This window comes from Antennarius striatus, chromosome 12 (genome assembly GCF_040054535.1).
Source record: "Antennarius striatus isolate MH-2024 chromosome 12, ASM4005453v1, whole genome shotgun sequence".
NCBI classification, from domain to species: domain Eukaryota; kingdom Metazoa; phylum Chordata; class Actinopteri; order Lophiiformes; family Antennariidae; genus Antennarius; species Antennarius striatus.
In genome coordinates this window covers 12,349,515-12,374,265 of record NC_090787.1, presented here as the reverse complement: position 1 = coordinate 12,374,265, position 24,751 = coordinate 12,349,515, and the positions used below count along the sequence as shown (strand labels likewise).

Here is a 24,751-nt window from a genome sequence, read left to right as displayed (position 1 = left end):
AGCAGTTCGCACTCATGATTGGTTGCGATTGGTTGAAGGGGGCGTTCCGAAGGAGGTCTGATTTGTTGAACTGAGCAATGACAGAAGAGGTGACGTTTCCATGGTTACAAGTTTTGTGTGCGCTCGTACGCTGACAGATGTGCTAACTACAGAAGGTACGCTAAATGCAGGGGATAAATGTACATTTTACTCACAGGGCAAATACTTCTCATTAGTCTTTTGTGTTCTATTCAAGTTCTACTAAAATCCTGTAAATATTTTAGCAGTCTTTATTTTCATATATTTCATATTTCGTTTTTTGTTTCATGTGTACGATTGCCTTGTAGACCTAGCTAATTTAGCTCACTAGCCCCAAAAACTGCTTCTCCGTTTCATTTGCCTTGTTGGAAGTATTTATGTGGGCCCACATTACTGTCAAACTAAATTTTATTTCGAATTATCAATAATTTCCTTGATCACTGAAGTAGGGTTAGGGTTAGGGTTGGGTTGTAATTTGTGATATGTGCCCAGGCCAATTAATATTCTTGAGCTGGGTTGTTTGGCTTAAATGATGTTTCCTGAGGCAATATAGATTTTTCAATCTTCTGCCACAGAGGAGCAGCAAATATCATTTGTATGTGAAAAAGGCAATTTATGCCTAAAAGCAGTTTAGGTTTAATGGAGTTGTCTGATGTGTGGGCAGTTAATCCCGCGGAGATTGTCAGGCTGCTATTACATACTGAATTGTAACAACATTTTAGCACTTTGTGATAATGTCATCAAAACTATTTATTCAATAATTTTGTATCTCTTTGAGACATGAGCCAAAACCATGTATCAAAAACATGGATCAATCACACATAGTTTAATTTATGTTCTAACATTCTTTACACCTACCTTTTACTTACTGCATATTTCATCTGACAAACTTGATTGGCCTTACATTTCTCTTCATAAAGACACACAGAGATGTTCCAGAAACACATGTGATCACACTGGGGGCACCATCTGTTCTATCCCAAACACTAAAACATGTAAATGCTGTTTTTCAAGCAATGCCATGCAGACCCTGATTGCGAAGTTTGGTTTTTGTAATATATTGCTTCTGATTTGAAACACCATAAAAAGCCAAGTGATGTTGCATTGAACTATTTCCTTTTATGAAGCTGAGTGAAATGTCTGTATTTTTCACATTCGGTAATAATGGCTGTCTTTAATCCACAGGCAGTCTGGCACAAACAAATTGCTCTGAAATCATGATTGGAAGGGATCTCCTTAAATTCAATACAAATTGCAGACCGGAGTTTGCTGGTAAGTAGCAAATTGGTAAATTGGTGAACTGTTTAATGAAATCCCCACATTGAAATTTCCATGTAGTTCAAAGTATGTATAGTAATGGTTTTCAGAGGTTGTATTGCTTGTGTTTATTCACCTGCTTCCCTGTGTCACAGCTGAACTACTCAAAAAAAAGTGTTGAACACTTTGCTCTCTGCCCCACCTCGTTCCCAAATTATCCATGCAACCCATGAATGGTCCTGTCTTTAACGCTATTTCTGTCTCTGACGAAGTCAGCATGAATGTTATACTTAAGATTTTATAGTGATGGGATTGTCAACCTTTCAATATCAGCCTTATATTTTCCTTTCATCCATGCAGGAGAACTGGCACTAAGATTGAAAAATGGTCTTCATAGTTCAAATTACAAACCAGCTGAATTTAAAAGCCTTCAAGACATTCTTGATGCCAAACGCCTGGAGTCATGTCAAACTGGACAAAAGGTGATTTTCTATCAGTATGAATATCAATGTCACACTTGTCCTTGATATGGGAATGTTAACAATAAAAATATTACTAACATGGTACCATCACCATAACATGGTGATGCAGCAACAAATGAAGAAGAATGTAGAAACACTACAACATGGCATACTAAAGTGAAAGGTAATAAAAAAGACATGTCTCCAGCAGCCGTAAATAAAGCCATCCTTTCTGTTTATCTACCTTACTTTATTCTCCCCACATACTGCACATACTGTAAAGGGATTTCCTTCCTTACAATACAGGCATTGCATAACCATTATAGTTTATCCAACAACATAAAACAGAAAAGTAATATCACCACCATACACAAAGCATTGCCACTTTCATGAATATTCATTTGGCTGCCTGGGGTTTTTTTATGGAGCAGTTTGAGCTTCATAGTTGTCTGACTCTGAGCACAGCAAAAAGTTAATGCTAGGGGCAATGCAGATAAGACTGTTAGACCTGTGGTGTTTTAATTGCTAAACTGTGGCAGAAGCCTTTTAGTATCATTATAGTTGCCCATGGCTCCTTCCAACCCTGCTCACTGCATAGCCAAGATAAGACAGGCTATGTTCACATTTGGTTGCCCTGCTGAAAGCCAGGATTTCTTAGCATCTCCCAGTGGTACTGTGATAAAGAGTAAAAAAATGACCATGATTTCCCCCCTAGCATGGAACCATTTGCTCTTCAGGAAGACAGGCAGCATTAGATTAAAAAATAAAATCTTAATTTTTTTGACAAAATTTTCAGCAGTACAGCACAAAAACATTTCAAGAAGAGAATAAAGGGATCCATTTTAGCCCATATTAAAAATTATCACAAACTGGTCAAATTAGAAAGATAAAATTAAGAAGGTAAATGTTTTTGCAGAACTGAGACAGTATTGTCCTTACTGTATCTCAATTTTCTGTTTTCAATATTGTCTATTAGAAATACTGTAGGACTTGTAAATGAATAATTATACAATGGAGCCATAGTAATTCCAGTTTTGATGCTAGGGTATGTAAAAAAAATCTGTTTTGTTATAATGGAGAAAGAACCAGACTTTTGCACAATACAATACCTTTATAGTGAAGTAGAGATATGATTGTCACTGTTAAGTGACAAATATTTCTGTAAAAATCCAATATTTCTGGATGGACCTTAGGAGTTTTTTGTTGTCTGTAAACAGTCTGCTTTGCAAATGTCTGCATTCTGTTTTGTTTACATTATATGCAGAATCCCAACTTTTGTGGAATGAGATTATACAAATAAAATATGAGTCATAAATTCACTTCTGTTTGTTTTTTTACTAGTATATGCAAGTGTATATGCATAAAAATGTTAAGATATCAACGCTGCAAATGAAGGCATAGATTTTCTCCACATCCTGAAATAGTGAAAATGTAGTTCCCACTAAAATGATGCAGTATTTTGTAAATACAATGGAAATGGCAATGTGCCTGGACTCATTGTGGTTTAATCTTTGCTGTAAATATGAAATATAAATTAGGATATACATAAATGGACAGTCTATAGGGCATTTATATCACAAATGTTTAACTCCAGCTCAGCTGTATGATAGCCAGTGTCATATCACACATTAGATTATATCTTGCTTGGACGATCCATGAACTGATGCCTGTTTGAGCTTTCTATTCAGAGCACCAGCGTCAGCCTGACGGCTGTAGAATCAAATAGATATACTGTAAAAATGGACGTCACCCCCCGAGGAGTAATGTCCTGCACATTATAGTCTTTCCTCTTTTGCACTAACAACAGTAAGCAAATTGAGACATAGATAATCACAACATTAATCGACATCCTTACTCGTCAAAATTTTGTATTAATATGAAATGGATTGTCCCCATGTATTAGTTATGTGAGACGTTCCTTTGTACAATTATCTGAGCCAGTGGCCTGTGTATGAAAACACAGATAGAAGACAATGAATCACTGCCCTGTGAAGGAGGGCATGGTCTTTATGATGAAAGGGAAAAAAGAATGAGAGGAGATTAAGACTTCTCCCACTCCCACCGCTTTCTCCTAATAACATGGCTCATGCATGTCGTTTGTGTTTCTACTTAATTATTTTAATTTGCTTCTGTTTATTTTGCTGCCATGCTTTAACAGTGATGCTGTTTCAGTTGATTTACCCCAGTTTATGAGCCCGCTAGAGACACAGTGATGTTCATAAATATATCCTGTGTGCAGAGTAGAAAGGAACAACTATATCCTAACTGCAGGATAGAACATTACCTGTACCATGAATCAACATCATTCAATATTATTAAATATTAACTTTGTTTGTTGTGCTTTTTCATCAGTGTTAAAGGCGTCAGTTCGTGTGTAACACCACACCAAAATCAACGTTGCACATAATAAGTTAATTATTTGTGGGAACAAATACCTTTGATGGGTACCATGCACTTAAATATAAACTGGAATTTTTTTGTGCTAGTCCCATTTCCACGAAAATTGTTTATTCCTGATGTGTATCCCATAGGTTCAAAAGATTTGCTGCTCAGCCAAGGCAACCAAGGAGAGCTCCATATTGCGGCAACACAGACAGGTGTGGAGCAGAGAGTGCCCAAGGCTACAAAAGGCAGAGTAAGAGCCCCTATTACTCCCTGTCATTATCTGCTGCAGTTTTTTTTGAATCTGCTATAACACCACTCAGCCGTTCCACTTAAGCCCCATTGAGCCCAGACAGGAACCTGCATGGAAAAATAGGGTGTGGGGAGAAAGGGGAGGAGAGTGGCAGAAGTAAACCCCAAAAGAAAAATGTAAGCTGGTTTTCTTGCAGTGATGACATTGAACTGAAGGAACAGAAATTGAGAGAAGAAGGGGGTTGGAGCAGTGTGGGGACAGAGGGGAATACAGAATGGATGAGCTCTTGCTCTGCATGCTGAGGGTAAAGTATAGAAGTGAAGCCTCAGTGGTGTCATGCCTTCTGAAGTGAGAAGGGTAACGCTAGCTCTGGGGTGCAGCTCGTTCAGCTGCGTAATGACTGTGTCTGAGCCACCCAAGGTTAATGATGTACACAAGCATGAGCCTCGGTAATGAATTTAGTCATAAAGACGCAAATTTACACATGTATCTATATAAAGGGGTGCTAGTGTTATATTCAAATAATTCCATATAAAGTTGTTTTATGACACTAATTATCTTTGTAGATTACAATTTACTAATTCAATCAATCAGTAATTATAGTTTATATTAACGTGTAATACTTAAGAGATTCCAAGCTTTATGCAAAGGACTTAAATTAGGGACAGTTTTGATGGTGGCAACATTACAGCCACAATTACATTTTAGTTATATTCATTATTGCAAAAAGGTGCAATTTTGTAATAATAATAACATACATTGATACCCACATCAGTCATTTCTCAGAGAAATAAGAACCCCAAACATATCCATAACTTGGAAAAACCAGAGTTTTAAACTTTTTTTAAAATGTCATGGTGGCTTATCATAGTTTAGCAATTCACTCACTGGATATAGATGTTTTCATTGCTTGAAGTTATTAAAAAGAAATTCTTTTTTTTCTTAACAAACATGAACAAACTGACAATAAGCTGCTTTCTTACTGGCTTACCTAATTATGTCTTCTGTTAATGTTGATTCTTTGCTAAATTAATTGTTGTAACATATTTGACACTTAATCTTTCTCTCATGAAACAGGAATAAAGCTGAGAACGACATCGTTGAATTTGTAGAGCAGCTTAGGCCAACTGATAAAACAGACACTGCCATCTTCTCTCTACATGATTATGGTAAATGCAAATAGATTTTAAATAGTATCAGTAATTGTTTGTCCATCATTGTTGACTGGAGAGTGCTGTTTTAACGTGTCCTCATATGTCTGCTTTGATGATCAGGATTGATCCTGGAGAAAGAGCGAGAGGCATTCAGTATGGCTACTGTGCTGCCAATTTATCAGCTCAAGGATGACTTGTGCTTCAAACTCGCTGAGGGGCAACGTAAGCAGCTCACCGCTCATCGATCAAACTGGGAACAAATCATGCAACAGGTATCTGTGTGATATCAAATACTGTAGATGTACTAGTGTGACCAAAACAGCGACATTCGTAGAAGCTCACTTGGAAGATGTCTAAAACTATCATTCATTCATTCATTCATTCATTCATTCATTCATTCATTCATTCATTCATTCATTCGTTCATTCATTCATTCATATTCTTTAAGATAAGACGATCAGTGATTGATCAGTGATTGTCTTGTCTTCAGCCACTTCTCCCAAATTGGGCCATGGGTTTACGCTGGAGTCTAACTCAGCTGACATAAGGCGGGAGGCGAAGTACACCCTGTCCAAGTCCCCAGTTCATTGCAGATCTAAATCGATCTAAAGATACTCAGTATAATCTGTTACCACACAAGGTTTGAAAAAATTGATGATCTTTAACCTTTTGGATGTATTTCATCTTATACACTGAAATACATCAGCTAGCTGTGCTCACTCTCTGCAGGTAGCCAATCGTACTGTCCTGCATATCAAACTCTCCTGCATATTCACACGGCATTCCATTCACTGTCCATAAACCTTCTGTTTGTTAGTTATCCACAGGCCTCAGGTCACCACCCTTGCCTTTGATTGTGAGAAACTTTTTGTGAACTCTCGGGATGAATGACAAGATTAAGGAATAAGCAGGGGTCCTTAAAGACAGATCACACTTGAAATGAACCATCTAACAGCGGTTTTATCCTCTCTGTGTGCTTGTTTCTTTCCCATGACCCCCTCTACTCTTGGTAGACTGTTGCCTCCAACCGCCTGATTGCATAAGAACACCCCCTCCCTACATAATTTTGTCTTTTTCATTTTTCGAGAACTTTTTTCTGCAACATACATTCGCTCCCAGTATCTGGTCTGAAATTTAGGCCGCAGCGTGTCACTGGCTGTTGAATATTGTGTGTTGTTTTGACATCTCATATTGTTGTTTAAGCCAACATGTTGAATTTGATTCATATTAAAGCTACTGAACTACACTGATTATTTCCATTAGGTACAGTGATCAAATTATGTTTCACTTATTTGTTAATTTCTTGCACTGTGTCATTAATTCTAAGAGAGACTGACCTTTCCTTCAGTCTGTTTGCTGTATTAAAGAAATGTACAATATAGTTAAGAGATTAGGAGCTAGATTAGCAAATGTACCTTCAGACAGTGACAGTTACGCATAATAAATACTTTATCTCATCTGAAATCATGAAATATATGAGAAAATACACAACAAAATACATAGTTTACTGTGTTGAAACTGAAGAGCTCAACAGTTAACAGTGTGAAAACCACATATGGAAAAACACAGCTGACAAGCATCAATCTTTGCTTGTAGTCTGCAGTCAAATCTTGTACAGATTATGTGCTAGTGGGCATGTGATCACGCTGTGACAAGGCGCTGGAAGTGAGACTAGAGGAAAGTGGATTGATGGAGGAGTGAGTACATGTCACCCAAGAATAAACCTGAAAACTGAAAACTGAATTGTTCAGAGGAATTTGTTCATAAGGTCTTTGTTTTGTTGTCTTTTAACATTTTTTGAAACAAGCAATTGATTGTCTTGAATGTGACTCCTCTGTCTTTCCTGTTCCTTCTCTGAAGGAGAAAAACATACATAATTATTTGATACAGTAAATATGTCAATTTATAATGAGCTGTTTTCTTCTTTCTGATATGTAGTATTTTGGAAATTAGTTACAGATTTGGAACACATGGATCTATTTTTGCCATATACTGCTGTTTTGATTAATCATAACAAAAGATAGTGAAGAGAATGTAAACACTAGTAGTTTGCTGTGTGTGCTCCTGCAGTCCCCAACGTAGGTCAGTTCATACATGGCATTTTGAACATACATGCATATATGCATACATGTACATACATACATCTTCTTACCACTTCATCCACAGTAGCAGGTTGAGGGGAGCTGGAGCCTACCCCAGCTGACTAAGGGTGTGAGGCGGTTGAAACTCCGGTCACGATGGCAGTGCACTGCAGAGGCAGTTTGAACATACAGTAATCCTACTTTTTAAGACTGTACCTAATACATTTTTTTGTCTCAATTCAAATTACCAGATAAACTATGTAAAAGACCAGCAAGATGATATAAATACAAAACTTCACATGGAGTGCCTTGCGTTGGAGGAGGAGATCACTGGCCTTGGCTTAGAGGTACGTTTCTCACTCCAATTTTATAGTGGCTTGCAAAAGCATTCATACCCCTTGACCTTATTTTAAAAAAGTATGTTACAACCACAAATATTAATATTTTTTATTGGGATTTTTTTTCTATAGACCAACACAAAGTTCCACACAATTGTGAAGTACAAACATGACTAAAACTTTTTTTTAAAACGACAAACTGAAAAGTGCAGTGTGCAAAGTATTCAACCTCTTTTTTCTATGGGTACACTGCAAAAATCTGGCCTTTATGAAAGCACGGAAAAAAGCCGTTTTTGAAAAGCAAACCACAATTATGACTTATAATGACTCTGGGAGGTTGAATACAGTTGCACACTGCACCTCTCAGTTTTATAGGTTTTTGAAGTTTTTTCGTTCTAAACGAATTAAAGTATGTATGCAGTTCTTTGTACTTCATAATTGTGTGCCACTTTGTGTTAGGCGTTCAGATAAAATCCCAATAAAATATATTTTTTGTGCTTGTAATGTGACAAAATGGAAAAGTTCAAGGTCTATGAATACTTTTGGAAGCCACAGAATATCAACCTGTTTCATCAACTCCATCCCATATTATAGCATAAAATCATCTCAAAAATGTTACACTGTCATCTCCAGAAATATTTTACTAGTACTCCAGATTCTATTTCGAACAAAGAGCATATTCCAGAGGAGGTTTTGGATTCGGACTGCCCTTACCCTGAGCTGAAGGGCTCAATTATCCAGGCCTTTCACTGCTTGTCAGAGGGATATCAGAGCAGGATCCAAACACTCCAAGAACAGCTGCAAAAAACTGACAGGTAGGCCTGAAGAAAGCTAAAATTCAGTTTTTTTTACTTTCATAATTGTCAATGCTGACACATTGATTAAATAAGACTGGTAATTTTTATAGTTGTATAATAAGCGTGCACCTCATATCTTCCTCAGTCTTAATTTTTTTTTAAAAGTTTCAATCATTTCCAGGTTTCCATTTTAAGTGTCCATGTAGAAAACAGCAGGTTAGGCAGAACAAGATGGCATCAACAGCATATAGAAATACAATCACTTTTCTCCTCTGAAGGAAGTTGTCACACATGGCAACTTGGAAGTTGAATATACTAATCCTTTAACTATACTGTTATTACATGATTTTATTTCTTAATGGTCACTATGCAGTACAGTGACCTTCCTTGAGCACTAAGTATTTTTTTTAAAATCCACATGCACACACTGGAAATGAAATTTAGTGAAAACAAGAAAGGATAATCTAGTGTCAGAATCTTTTTATTTATCTGTTTCAGGTTCTGTGGATGGTGTGCAAAAGACCACCAGTGCTTCCAGTTTACTTTTTCTCAGTACACTCATGACATACCCAACTACAGAGTGCTCTGCATGGACATGCTTCAGAGACTGTTCCCTAAAAGGAGAAGACAAGAGCTGGTCAGTACTTGGGCAAAATATATTGGAAATAAAAATATTTATAAAATTCAAATCAAATCAAGAAGAAACAAATACACAATGTCTAAAATCCAACACATCAAACTGGCTTTGCCTGGAACATGAACAACATATAATGTACACACCGTTGTTGACATACTGATAATGTATACAATGAAATATCCACTCAAGACATGAATCATAGGACTTACAAACAGGCTGCTTGGAACAAAGTTGTGTCTTTCAGCATACATCATCAAATTTCCATCTGAAAATTGTTAAACAGCCATCTACTCCCAGGAAAATTCACAGTTCACAGTCCCATACAGTCTCATACGGTCTCTTTTTTTCTTCTTATACAATCTCACAGCCTCATTTGCAGACCATTGATCAAATGAATTGAGCTGTTTTGTACAAGAGCACAACTGCTTCCTGCTCTCTCAATGTTCTTTCTTTTTTTTAATTTTAAAAGGACAATGTATGCATTTCCCAAATCCACATATGTACACACACCTGCACATTCTATATACTGATCCACTTCAACAAACAGATCCCCATTTAAAATTGCATCCACCCCCAGTCTGAGTGTGAGTTCCCAGCACCCTGATCAATGTAGCTCAGTTGGCTGAACCAAGCAAACAGACTCAGGTATTCGCATGGGCAATGACCTGCTCAGCACACGGCAGGATGTGCTTTGTCGTCAAATGTGGACACCTTACTCACGCCACTGCCCAGCATCACCATGACAACCGCCAGTCCTACACTCCTTCCTCATCCGCACCCAAAGACCTGTGCTCATGTCAGTTCCAGCTGGGTGCTGCACTGCATTTAGAGCTGTGATCATTCAGATCTGCTCTCCACACTTTTCAGAAAGCCACAGTTAATGCTATGCTGACTCCTTCTAATTCAACCATTAGTAATAATTAAGCTGGCTTTTGTGCGTTAGATAATTAGTGTTAGCTACAGATTGGATTGCTGAAACTACCATGATTAGTTGCATGAATGTTTGTCTGTCAATAGTATATAAATACCTCTGATTACACAGGACATTTTATGCGTCTAAAATCTAAATGAAGTAAACAGTCATGACATTGGTTGATAGCTCGAGGGTTTGTCAACTGTGCGTTGAAGTGAACTTTATGACTCTGAGGTTTTTGTTCCATTAGAAATATAGCGGTAAAAAAAAAGAACCTTGTCTATTTTGCAGCCCTGCTTGTTCCTGATAATTCCCTTGAATGCGTTGTGTGAAAAATAATTCCCATTGCGCTTGAAGACATTAGGGTCAAATGAATTCTTTTTTTTTTTTTATGCTAGAGTTGTCACTTTAATTATAGATCAATTTCTTTATGGTAAACATCATAGCCCCAGCATTTCATGCATTTTTTCTTATCTCAGAGCTTCGAAATCTTTTCATGTTGGAGCACTATTATTTTGCTCACCTGTCACTTCCATCTGCATGTAATCATTTCAGGATGATTGCATCATTTCCTTTTAGAAATTCCAATGCAAGATACAACAGCTCTGTTTTCTGAATAGCTTTTATAACTGCAGGTATGGTGGGTTACAACTGTTAGATGGATTGCATGGCATAATTTAACAGTTTTGGTGATAAATCAGCTCCTAAGCTGTCTTCAGCTTCTTGCGTTAGCCACACTTTCAGCCTTTTCCTGTTTGGATGGAAATCAGAAGAATAATTTTTAGAGAGAACTTTTTTTTGTGTTTCTTGGTCATTTTAAAAATGTTGCTCAGGTGAGGTCATTTCAGTGGTACACCAAAGAAGGGAAAGATGAGTGAGAGAGTTCATATAGTTGCAGTAGTCTCATTTACAGTCCTTTCTATGTTAACATTTATTCTTCATCTCATTTGTTTCTGCAGTTTATCGTCTTCTGTATTTTATACTGAGTATAGAAGTGGTAGAAATGTTTGTGTTCTTTTTACCGACCTAAAGTCAAACCATTCTCTTACCACCCCTGGATGTTGATGGTCCAGTTTGTGGACATCTCCCTCTGCTGGATGGGGCTCTTAATTGTTAGTTTTGACATTGCAGTTGAATCCCATCTCAAAAGAAGTCCATCCATCCATACATCCATCCATTTTCAACCACTTCATCCGCTGTGGTGGGTCGCGGGGTGCTGGAGCCTATCCCAGCCGGCTTAGGGTGTGAGGCGGGGGAAGTCCGGGTCTACACAGAGACACAGACAAGCATGCGTGCACACATTCACTCCTACGGTCAATTTGGAATGGCCGATCAACCTGCAGTGCATGTTTTTGGAGGTGGGAGGAAACCGGAGAACCCAGAGAGAACCCACACAGACACAGGGAGAAAATGCTAACTTTGCATAGAGCGGAACTCAAACCCGGACCCACCTTGTTGTGCAGCGACAGCACTACTCACTGCGCTACCATGCTGGCCCTCAAAAGAAGTCTAGAACTAATAATGCACCACATGATTTTAAAGTAATGCACTCATACCCTCATTCTAACTTCATCTGTGAAGTAGTTTTATTATCTCCATTATATTGTCAAACCCATGACCCCGTATCCTGGGTGGAGACAGAACATTAGAATGCAGCATCCAATATACATTGCAGATGCAGTGCAGTGGATCCTTATACATATTAATATTTGCAATTTTATATATTGGATAAAGAACATCCTTGTCTTCAAGAACATACTGCATAACAAGTGCAAATATACCTCCTCATGCTATTCATGCTCACTTACATCTAACAATACAAGTAAAGTGAGTAAGGAGAAGGAAAGGGCAAAAGAAAGTGAGGGTGGATCTTATTCAAGTTCTGAAGTTGTGCATTAATAAACAGGATTAGCTTGACTGCCTCTGGCGCTTGTGTTCTGTTGGCAGGACTGTCAGCTCACTCATTTTCAATAAAACCAGTCAGCCGTCTAATGCCATCCCACCGTCAGTTAGCCACTATTAGCCCATAAATGAATATCATTGCCTCTGTTCCAGCGAAGCAGCCAAGTGATGCAGCCTCTGTGAGCGATGACACAATGATGAATCGCTATAGGCATCCCTCTCATAGAAAGGAACTGTTTTCCTTCAGGATATTTCAGAGCCATGAGAGATGGAGGCAGGGAGAACATCTTACACACCAGAGGTGCCAGATCAGAGAAAGAACTTTCCCTATGGTCTTGCTGTCATTATTATGGATAGCAAATCAAATTTGGTTATTTGTCAATGGCTGTTTGTCATGATTCAGCACCTTGTAATAGAAAAGTGTTGCTGCTGTTTGGGCTGCACTGCTCCAAACTGCATGCCATTTTCTTTGCATATTTTGTTCATTACCTTTAAAAATATCTAACTGATATGCCTTATTAAGAAGATATTCAGTAATATCTGAGTGTCATCTCACTGTAGGTACAAACAGTGCTTTCTCCATGCATTCTCTTTTTAAGATGGAGCATGAACGTTTGTGGGACTGGCAGCGCTTCACCCAGGCACATCTGAGAGCGCTGACTGAGCAGTGGCAGAGGGACCAGGAAGAGCTGCTGGCCAGAGCCCTGGTCACCCTGCAGGAGGCTACACATGCCCACCAGGACAAGATGGAGCTCCACAGAGAACGCCAGCACCAGCAGGACATCTGCTCTCATCTCAAGGAGAAGGTTTGTGCCTGCCATACCCCCCTGCCAGGAGGTGTCATGTGTTTGTTTTATATGTATATAAGCAGATACAATTTTTATATTACAGATAAAATATTTCTGTGCCTAATGCAATATTATTATATGTCCAACCCCTGTAGGAAATGGGTCATTAACCTTCATACTGAGTTTTTTAAAATTCTTTTTAAACTTACCATGAAGAAGATCTATGCTTTCTAGTAATCTATCATTCTTATCCTTATATATCACTCTTGCTCATATTGGAGTGGACAAAATTGTAGTATGGAATTTCCCTGTGTCATTTTCTATTCCAACATTCACACGCACGGATGTGGGAGTTGTTGTGAAAGACACTGTAGGGGTCAGACTGGCAGCGGTATCCGACTTCCTTCTAGTGTATATCTGCTGACAAGACTGCAAACCATTCCAGGCTGCCTGACAGCATCTCTTGCTTTAGCTGCCACTTGGGACAAGCTGTGAAAGCAAATAAGCTAATAATGATAGCCTTACAGACATAATGTTTCTGTCTCTGAGGGGTGCTAGATCACATTCACAGAACAAACAAATTGCTCATGTGAACAGTTCCGTATGTTGTAATTTACGTCACTTTCCAGTTTGTAGATGTTGTTCACAATGTCCTACAGCTGATAATATACTAACACACTCTCATGCACTGACACAGGGTTTGTGTGGGTCATCATGATGAGGGTTTGCTGATTTTGTTTTTTGTACTGTGGCTCTGCTGTAACAACTTTGTACATTTGCTTCCTGGAAGCCTGTGGACTTGGCTTGTTCTCAGTTTTCTTGCATTAATTAATAACCCCGCTCGACTTAACCCAAAATATCCACAGATTTAGACCCTTTGGACATTTTATACTTCTCTAAGGGTACATCAGCCTATCCTATGTCCTGACTTACATTTCAGGAACACAAAACTAGACATTTTTGACAAGAAATTTACATTATATAGATAAATATTTGCTGGAATGTTTCCTTATGTCCTAGTGGTGGAACTATGGGGACACAACAATATATGACAATCTCTTCGAGTCATTGGGACAGGGCTTGTCCATGTACGCCTTGTGGGGTTTTTTTTTTGTACCTGTGCCACATGAGCAGAGAGTCAGTTATAACAGAATCCACTAAAGTAATAGAGCCTGTGTCCACCTGGCATCAACATGCACTTCCAAGTGAAGCTCAAGTGACAGCTTGTAGTCAGGTACTGTTCCCGTCTGTATGCAAATGAAGGTGTAAGACACCTGCACAAATGGATTGGATGCTTTTTTACTAAGGGAATAATCATCACTGCTTAATATTAAATGAGTTATGAATACTATTTTACATGATTGCACTCAATGAAATGCTTTAGTCTTTCATAGATTTGTTGTGAAAGGTGAAGTCACTTGCAGCACTTAGTGAAAATGTTAACAGTTTATATTTAAGAAACTAGCCATAATTGAGTTTTAGACAAAAAAAAATTGCCACCAGTCAAATGGTAAGATAGCTAAAGTGTTTTCTTAATTTATTGGACTGATCAGAATTACTTTTGTCATTCTAACCTGTCAGTGACATTTTGACTTGTTGCCACTATTTCCAGTAATAGCAAATACATGTCACTCTATTTATTCTATGTTGACTGATGGCTTACATTCAGTCTTGTCAGAATGGAAAACCCTAAGATGCACCTGCAATGATTATGGTATTAATACATTTGTTTTTGGAATAGTTTTTCAAGACAATTAATTTTCATAATAAAAATTCACTTTTAATTTATTTGTGAAAACAACACTGCCTTTGACTGAGTATGAGTAAACTTGCTGTAGAACATTAACTCACCTCTGGCTGTGGACAACACATTTTAAGTTTCATTTTCATTGTCACTGACGCAATAAGAAAAATAACATCACACAACCATTTGGCTTCTGTGACTTCTGTTTTGTGTATGCATTGGATGTGCACATATTTGAGCGTGTGTGGAGACTCTCAGATGGATGCCTGTTTACATCCAATCAGTCTTTTCACTGCCTTTATCATCACAGCACAGACACACAGCAGCAGACAAGATTGATTCTCCTCTGTTTGCATTTGATTCTTTAACGCTTTGTTCTCTGCAGTTTCCCCCTCTAACCCACTCTCCTGCCTCTGCTTGGAATCATTCACCCCTCTCTGGAGATGAGCACTAAAAGTGTATAGTGTAATGATGAATAACTTGCACAATGTCAGTGCAGGGAACTTGTGTCAAAACGTATAGGAGTCATGGTAAGTGTTATGATTCATCTTTTTAATAGCACTTTATCCTAAGCGTCTAAATTTGTTTTTCTGCACAAAATCCACATAACTGTAAATATGCAGGAGCTTCTACCTCACAATGTATACACCCCGATAGCTACCGCCACAGGTTAGTTAAAGGCTCCAATAAAATATAGCGTAGCTTAACTGTACAAGAGGAATTTCGTGTGTGAAAAAGTTATACACATCACTGCATTAATAAATAAATAGCAAAATAACTAACAAAAATCAAAAATAAATTGCCTTACAAAGAGGCATGTAGTTCACTAAAGAGAGACCTGTAGTTCACTAAAGTGAATTCATTCATTAATTGTCTACCGCTTCATCCGCTGTGGTGGGTCGCGGGGAGCTGGAGCATATCCCAGTTTACTGAGGGCGTGAGGCAGGGTAAACTCCGGGTGCGACGCCAGTGTACCGTGCTAAAACGAAGCGATTGAAATAATTAAATAAAAAAACAAAACAAAACAGTTGAACATCAAATAAAAGGAATGAGTAGCTTAACCTAATTTTCAAACGGAACTATTTGCCAGAAATAAACATTTCAAATATTTAGCTAAAAATAAGTCAATAATAAAGTATATAATTAGCATAAATCAATAGAATTTAGAATTTATTCAAATGAACTAAATGTTCAGACAGTAATTCACATGGCAGCATCAGCACTGATGAACAGAGGGAAATGTGAGACATTGTTACATCTTAAATAGTCTACCAATTCATGATGCATGACTACAAGTTGACTGCTTGAACTAGCTCATGAAATAGTTTAAAATAAGATTAAAATAAATTAATATATTAAAATAAGGAATACACTGTCAAAAGATCATCAGGAATGTTTAAATTGATTATATAAATGCTTAATCACCATATTCACAAGTCATTTGTAGTTTTAGATGGAAAACTTTCTGCTGAACCAATGGATTGGTACTCACAGAAAAAAGTATGTGGGAGTATACATACAGATCTCATTTTCAAAACTTACTTATTTATATTTTAAGGTGTAAACTCAAACTTTATATTGTTTGACCTTTTTATACAGTACAGGAATTTTCACTTTAAAAGTGAATCACACGTTTCCAACTATTCATTATATGGGACAGAAAAAGGTTTAGATAAATTGGTAGACATGATATTCAATCACATAATGTAAAAGGAAAAGAAACCCTCTTGTATCAATGTTAGCATTGTTAATTGACCAGGCGATAAAGGACTGATGGACTTTCCTGCAAAGGCAATAAGCTGAAAAGCTGTCTGGTTATTTTTTCAAATAACCGGCTCTCTTCTCTCAGTCTCCATGGGTTTGGATGACATCATACCATACCAGACCGTGCTAGCTTGGTGCTTAACTCATCATAGGGATCGTGGTCATGTGGGATGTGTGGAGGGAAGAAATCCAGGTTAATGCGTACCCCTGTGCTTTGGAAAGAACAGACTTCTGTCTATCAGTCTACATTACTGATATGGCAGTTGTTCAGCCTCTAGAGGAGCATTAAAAGTGATATACAGTATTAAAACTGGAGAACATGTGCCTTGTAAAAGGTAAAATGAAATGGATTAAGGTCATTAGTTAACATTTTATGCATGTGATGTGGGTTATTTCATCCCAATTTATCACTGAAAGACAGGCTGTTCTTCTTGAATAAGGGGTTGTTTGTTCCGTCTTCTTCCCAGCTGCTGTAATTAGAGGCATTGTTCTTGGTGTTACTATTCATTTCTGCCTTTTATTATATCCTTGCTTTTGTTTTACCTCCTACTGGTATCTCACTCTGACGCATCTTTGATGAACGATTGCATTTTCCACGTGAGTAAATAAAGCCTGAAGGGATGACATCTCACGATCATGTGCGAAATACATGAGCAAGTTAACATGACACATGACACAACAGTCAAGTACAAAGCTTCATAATTCTGTTGGATTTATTCATTTTAAAAGGTTTTTTTTTCAATTTGTAGCTCTATAGAGTACTTTTCATTATAAACAGAACTGTTACTGATCTATTCGTGTTCACGTGAGAGATCAGTGTATTCTCCCAAAACCAGGTCTGCTTCTAGACAGCAGCATCAAGTCAGTAGAAATTATAGGTGGGTCTCTTGGAAGGTCGGTAACCCAGAGGTTGGAGAAGTGGACTAGAAGTCCCAATAGAGTGAAAGCCTCTGTTTAGCCAGTATTTACAAATCAAGAAAATAGGTACAAAATGGTGACCATTTGCATCTTGAGTTGAATCTGTCACACGGTAGTTATGCTTGTCAGGTACCTCGGCTATAAAGTATTCTTTATTCTATATCATCATACGAAGTCTGCTAACCAAGATGAATCTACTGAGCTGGTCACTTAATGCGATCGACAGAATTTTTTCCACCAGACCTGTCGGAACTGGTGAGCGCCATTGTCCAGATGGGACTTTTTTGGCTGGCTACATGCTGGACAGCTGGGATACTTTCAAAACTATGTGTCTGGCCCGACTGGATGTGGAGGACGTCAAGTATGTGTACATCTTCACCACCATGACAATTGGGATAACAGCACTGGGTTTTGGTGTTTTCATGCTGCACCGCAAGCTGAGAAAAATGGGATTACAACAGACCAAAGCACAATAGGATACCGACCGAGCAGCAGAGGCAACGGCCAGGGTGTATAAGGAGGCTATGGCCATCGTGCTGAATGAAGCCATAGCCAGGATGAGTGACCGGCATGAGGAGTCCAATGCTCGGCTCAAGGAGGATATTACCCAAAAGCTGGAGAAATGGGGAAAACGTTTGGATGTGAAGGCCAGAAACCGTGATGATGAAGCCAGTGATTAGGAGTGTGGAAGGCACAGAAAGCAACATCAACTCAGCCACACAAAGCAAGTCATTCCAACGGCGATTAATAATAAATTTGACCAGAAACAACCCTTGAAAGGAAAAACAAAATGAACATTAACAAAATTCGGACTCTTCTCAAGAACTGATAAAGAGGTGTGCAAAGACGCATGCCTATTGGACTAAATGGACGGATCAAAACAACAATGTACCAGAATAAAATAATTGAAATTGATTTGTGACATGCAAATTATGTATTGGTTGACAATGAGCTGCAATGAGAGAGATGCTGTTGATCTAGGGGGCAGGAGCCTCACAAGCCAATGGCTTCTACCCGTCAACCCTTTTTTTTCTTTTCGGATGATGTTGCTGATGTCTCAACACTGATGAAAGTAAAATATGTTGTAATGACATGTCTGGAAAGAAGAAAATAAACTGAATAAATAAATACATAAAAATGCCTCTGAGGATGTGTGTAAAGACTGAGGGAAGCCACTTACTTGCTGTCTGTATGAACTTTATGTAACTGACCCATTTTACCCTGAAGAGAAATAGAAACCGCTTAAACAATGAGAAGACATGAGTTCTACTATTATTTCTTATACTATTAATCCATTGACTAAACAAAAACAACATTTTCCTCACTTTCATTCGGGTGGGCAAGATGCAAATTAGGGACTTCTTACCTCACCCTTGTCCCTAGCTACTGCCAGCCTTTCTCCTTTTGCTAAATGTCAACCCTTTATTTCTTTTTTCTCTTCATGATTAAATCACTGTCACAAAATCATATTTTGACCTGCTTTGTTTCATCATGTTAAACTTCATATTTCTAATTCTGACGAATGTTGAATAGGAGGTGAATGCCAAATTTGATTTAAAATCACTCTTGCTGAATATTGCATCCGCCCTGTGAGTTTCTTTTCAGGCACCTTGGGATAAAATCTGCTACCAGATACTATTTTAGACTGTTTTACCTCATCATATTAAATTTAATGTTCCTAGCTGCTGAAAAGCAGGTGGATAAAAAAATCTGCTAGAAATTACTCTTGTTGAATACTGCATCCACCCTCCTTACCAGATCATAGCAATGGTCTATTTTCTGTCATATATTTTCTTATCAACAGATGAACATCAGGTATTAGCCATTTAAAGATTCCGCTGACCTCAGGTATCATTACCGTGACGCAGGGGATTATTGCTGTTCATATGCAAGCTCCTCTTATTCTCTTTAGTTTAATGCTCTAATTCACAGCAAAGATTCTGGTTAAACATTTGCAGCTTTGCATCTCTTCTAATCTGTTTCACTCATCTTTTATGCATTGAAAGTTTGTCACTAAATGACTAGTGATAAAAAATTTGATGACTTCTGAAACGCCCCGTGACAAAAGACATCATAACTGTACTGTTATAATAACAAAGGCTTTGAATAGGCCGCAGTGTACAGATAAAAAGCCTATCATTCTTTTGTTATTCTGACATCTCTGCAGTCATTTTTGTGCAGCTATAAAAAAGGATGGGGCCCCATTTGCCTTTGAATTCACATAAAATGAGATTCCAGTGACAAATTACTGCAGTCTGTACATAATTACCAGTTTCTTTTCTTTGTGTTCTCTTAAAGGCCTTTTTATATCTGCCTAAATAAGAAAGAGCAAAACAGATTCAGCCATAGTGGACCTAAATTGCAAAGATGTACTGTATATGAGGTTGTGTCTTGAATTTAGGTGACCACTACATTAAAAAGTTGAGCAGTTTTTGTTTTTCTTTATGATAGTATGAACATTTTTAAAAAATGAGTGTTGTCTGTCGAGTTAGTTTTATGGCTCAAAATATTCTGTATGCTTTACAGGCATATCCATCAAATTGTTCACACAGCTCATCTCTCATATTACCAAGCGTCATGCATGCAGTTTTTCTTATTTGGGCCATCCTAGAGCTTGATAGATGTTATGGGTTCTTGTTTTTCTGTCTTTTTTGTCTTTTTTAAAACATAGCCGTCTTTAATTAATTTCTAGTTCAGTTAAGGAGCCAACTACCACCAGGCCTGGATTCCATCCAGGTCAGCCTGGGAATCTGTTGGCCACGAGAACTGAATATTTAAAAAGTCTTGTCTATGAGCTGTGTGGTGAAAAACAATACAATATATGCATTTATGTTGACAAAATTTGCAGATGGGATTACATACAGTTTTATAACAGTAGTTATTTGAGCCATTGACCTTTCACAATCACATTTTTAAAAAGATTGGAATAAACACCAGTGAGAGAACACAAAACACTGAAAGTAGGAACTTCAAAAGAAGATCTTTTTGGACCTGGCTGCTACTCACAGCATCTGTAGCGCCAGGGGCAGCCCAATGCTGTTTACACTGTTAGTTAGTCACTGCTCAATGTCACTGCTTAGGAATGTGCCCCTGGTCATCAAAAGTGCATATTGAACCCAGTTTCTGGAAAATAAATCCTTAAATGTCCACATGGGAGAGCATTTGAATTTTAAAATAAGTGACCTGTTGAGTTTCCAGCCTCATAAGGAAGACAACTAGATTATTTGCTGGAATATTTTCCTTCAAACCCAGAGCTGATGCCTTTTTTCTCCCAGGCGGACAAGTATGATTGACTCGATGATACGGCTGGTGCTAATGTGAGTGAGACCATGTTAATTTTCACTCAATTCCTTCAGGGATTTTTTAAGCCTTCCCTTGATAGACTTGTGAATCCGTGTGTTCTGTTGGAATGTGACTCTTTAATACCCAGGACACCACAGAGAGGCTGCTGCATAACAAACCTGTCACTCACTCCACGGCAAATGTGGTGTGTGTGTGTGTGTGTGTGTGTGTGTGTGTGTGTGTGTGTGTGTGTGTGTGTGTGTGTGTGTGTGTGTGTGTGTGTGTGTGTGTGTGTGTGTGTGTGTGTGGTGAAATGTTTTGAATGTCTTGTCTGCAGATGCCTAGCTGATAGAGTCAAGATTGCTTCCTCAAACAAATGAACACAATTATAGAAAAGGTGTATACCATGTTTTCAAACAGGTTTATGCTGGACTAATGTGATCCTGCTTTAATAAAGCCCCTTTACACTCTTGGATAATGAAAATAATCTGCAGTTTTGATTTTCTTTGTTCATGAAAGCTGACATTTTAGAGATACCTTACAAAATCATAACAATCTAAAAGTTGGATTGCATTTTAAGTTGAAACAATATTTATTGAATCTGGAACCTGTGTAACGTCTGAACTTAATTACTGTCCTGGACTGTCTTTGCCAGAATACAGTACTCTCTTGTAATGGGGCTCAAACTGTTTGATTGGTCATCTAACACAAAGTGTGAAAGGCAAATTGACAGCTCTGGCAACTTGAAAGTGTGATCCATACTTTGAGACTTTGATGACCAGTGACACGCTTTTTGTTTTTCAATGGTGTATCTTTGCATGTGTTTGCAGCTGCAGCAATGGCAGGCCCAGCAGGAGGAGATGGCAAAGCTTGAGGCAGTTATAGCTGCTAGAAAACAAGAAGAGGAAGAGGCAAGGTTAAGGAGGGTGCAAGCGAAGGAGCAGGTCATCCGAGCACAGCAGAAAGAAGAAGTAAACACACCATCAACACACCCATCTCAAAGTGTCACTTTGATCCTTCAGCATTTGCTTAAAATCACATTGATGCATACAAATGTGCTTTTATAAGAGGGATAATGGACTTTATGTTTTTTTTAGAATTTTTTTTTAGATGGTATATTTTGCTAAATAATTTGTTACGATCAAACCAAGTTGAAACCAGTTATATTACATGATATAAAAGATCTCTGTAAATAGACTTTATACAGGATTTCATTTAATATAATTTTGAATTTTGTACATAAATTTTTAATTTTATACATGTATGGGATTTTTAGGGTGTGCTCACAAAGATATGTGTTACTTACTCTGATTGAATATTCTTCATTATCATGGACTACTAGAAAAGAGAAAGTCACCTCAAAAGAATGAAAAATAAGTTGGCGTCAAATTGGCTCACCTGGATCTCATGGACAAAAAAGCAGCAATGACTTCACAGGCAAGACGGTACATCTCAAAAGCATCAGTTAATGAGGGGGACATGCAGAAACCTTGTTCTGTGTACAGACAAGTGTATGGATGACTCACAAAAAATAATATGACTGAATGTCCAGAGAAGCAGCTCCTGTGCCAGTCTGACTGTTTAATTAACTTTGTTCTTCGGGGTCTGCTGAAAGAGCATAGGAGACCTGAGACACTGATTAATGAGTGCATTTAGGCTGCATTGGATTCCATATAATTTAGCACCCAGACATTGAAATATCATCTCATTCTCTCTATTTATACTTATCTGATTCCTACTTTGTCATAATCAATAGGACATGGTGATTTTAAGGCTTCTGTAGGAGTCAAATTAGTGGAGTCAATTACTTTTTGTTGTTTTGCTTTGTAAACTGCTGTTTTCCCTCAGGTCAGGCAGTTTCATTTGGAGCAGAAAAAGAGGATGGAAGTGATGGAACAGAGGGATCAGGAGAGACTTGCAGATCTGCGGAGAGTTGTGGAAGAACAAGCAAGACTTGATAAAGAGAGGTGAGTGTTACGTCATAGGACCTTGATTTTTCAAAGTTATAAAAAAAAGAATCCAGGTTGTTCTTTTTCCAGTTTGTCACTCAACTTTATGGATGTTCAGTAGTAAAATGATGGAATATCCCTTTGCCCGAAAAACAAATTTAGAGAAAGTGATAAACATCACCTTGTCTCAAAATCCTTAATATCCACTGAACTAATGATACAAAATGTCCTATCTGAGTGTGAACTTTACCTGTAACCCCACTAACCAGCAGTACTAGTCTTCATATTTAAAAGAGACTACGGTGATGCTAGAAAACATCAAAGGATAGAGGAGAGGATTTTAACAACTACAACAAGAAAAGGTGTCTACATTTGTATTTTATTACCTTCCCAGTGTCTGAGCATCTTTTTTGCTGACTGTCAGTGCTACTGTTAAAAGGTCAGTACTTATCAACTGTTATTATAATACAGTAGTCTTTAAAAATATTCTAGTGTAAGGCCATGGACTGTTAGCTGTCATTTGCTTATATAATTTCTCTGCAGACACTCACAATGAGTGGCATTAGTACCAGATAATGGTGTCAATGCATAGGGCACAGAGAAAGATGATCAGTGGAGTGCTGTTTGCTGGAAGCTCCATAAAGTCCTCCACAGCCTGGAGGCCTGCTGTGTCAGAAGTGATAGGTGATGTTGGCCATGGCAGTGGCAGATATCCACCTGCTCTGTGCTCCCTGTAGGGTGCAGTTTCGAGCCGATATGTTGCAGCAGCGGAGGGAAGAGAGGAAGGCGCGGGAGCTTGAGCGACAGAGAGAAGAAGAAGAGAAACAGAATCGCCTTGAAGTTCTCAGAAACCAGGTGGTTTGTTATCTGCTACGCTTGTCGGCTACTTCATTGTCTTTGTCTAATCATGGAATGAACCACAAAGGAAGATTTCCACTCATCATTATCTGTTTTTAGGCATCACTGCCACCCTATGGCAGTATGTAAGAGTACAACTATATTTTATCACTATATTAAAAGTTTGTTTTTCGTGTTTATCTTAGATTGGGGTGGTGGGAGAAGCAGACCCAGATAGAGTAATGGCAGATACGGAGGCTTGGAGGAGTCGACACTGGAATATAAAGGAGCCTGAGCTCCAAAGGCCTCTCTACAGAATTAACACATACACAGACGCACAGGTGAGACAAGCCATCCTATGACTTTTAGCATTGTGTGATTTACAAAACCACAGCAGCTACATGGTTGTTAGCCATAAATATCCTTGTCTATGCTCTGGATGTTTTTACCCTGTAAGATCCTCTGTGCCCAGTGTTATTGACAATCAGGTATTGTTTTCTCTCGACTGGTATTGACTCAGTGGCCCTTATGTTGCGCAAGCCGATTGGCTAATTTCATATCAGATGTTTCTTTTTACACTTTGTGCTAAAGCAAGGTGACCAAGTCAATCGGTGTACTATAGTCTCTATTTGTATGTTCCTATGTCATCACTGTAGCATACAGTAGGTTCATATTTGTTTACTGTGTAACATGGGCAATGACTGTCACTGCGTACCTTCTGTATTACTCATGTTCTTTCAAGTACAAAATGTGTTCTATTCAATACAATGAAGTAACCATTACATAGTGGGTGTGATATAGTATCAAGCATTGTGTTATTCAACATGTTTTCCAGATCGTGTCTGATCCGAGAGTACGTGTTGAGCAAGCCCTGCGTGAGGCCGGTCTGCATCAAAGTCACTACGCTAAAGAGGTTCTGTCCGTTTTAAAGCCCCATAAACCACCTAGACGTGATACTAAGTCCCTGCTCAAATTCTGACCAAGTGCTTGTTTATGTTCTCCATAAAGTTTGTTCTGATTTACAGAATTATATCACAATAAAACATTTTACGTTGTGTGTCATTTTCGGTGACACAACTGTTTGGAGCAAATGTTGTTTTACTCATAATTTTATATTATCTTATTTATACTATACCTTACAGCACATTATGAAAAACAGATTATATATTTAGTTGTGTTTGTGTGTGTGTGTGTGTGTGTGTGTGTGTGTGTGTGTGTGTGTGTGTGTGTGTGTGTGTGTGTGTGTGTGTGTGTGTGTGTGTGTGTGTGTGTGTGT

General features: G+C 38.2%; 1 protein-coding gene across 1 annotated transcript; it reads left to right on the top strand.

Annotated features, from left to right (window-relative positions):
- Positions 1-27: 27 nt before the first annotated feature.
- Positions 28-24,695, top strand: LOC137604789 (coiled-coil domain-containing protein 148-like). The gene is made up of 15 exons (XM_068328844.1): positions 28-155; positions 1,204-1,290; positions 1,636-1,757; positions 4,268-4,371; positions 5,449-5,540; positions 5,646-5,797; positions 7,858-7,953; positions 8,578-8,759; positions 9,240-9,378; positions 12,793-12,999; positions 21,520-21,660; positions 22,538-22,656; positions 23,376-23,493; positions 23,682-23,816; positions 24,311-24,695. The coding sequence occupies exons 1-15, from the start codon at positions 101-103 to the stop codon at positions 24,452-24,454; spliced, it is 1,893 nt and encodes a 630-aa protein (XP_068184945.1). The 5' UTR covers positions 28-100; the 3' UTR covers positions 24,455-24,695.
- The last annotated feature ends 56 nt before the right edge of the window (positions 24,696-24,751 follow it).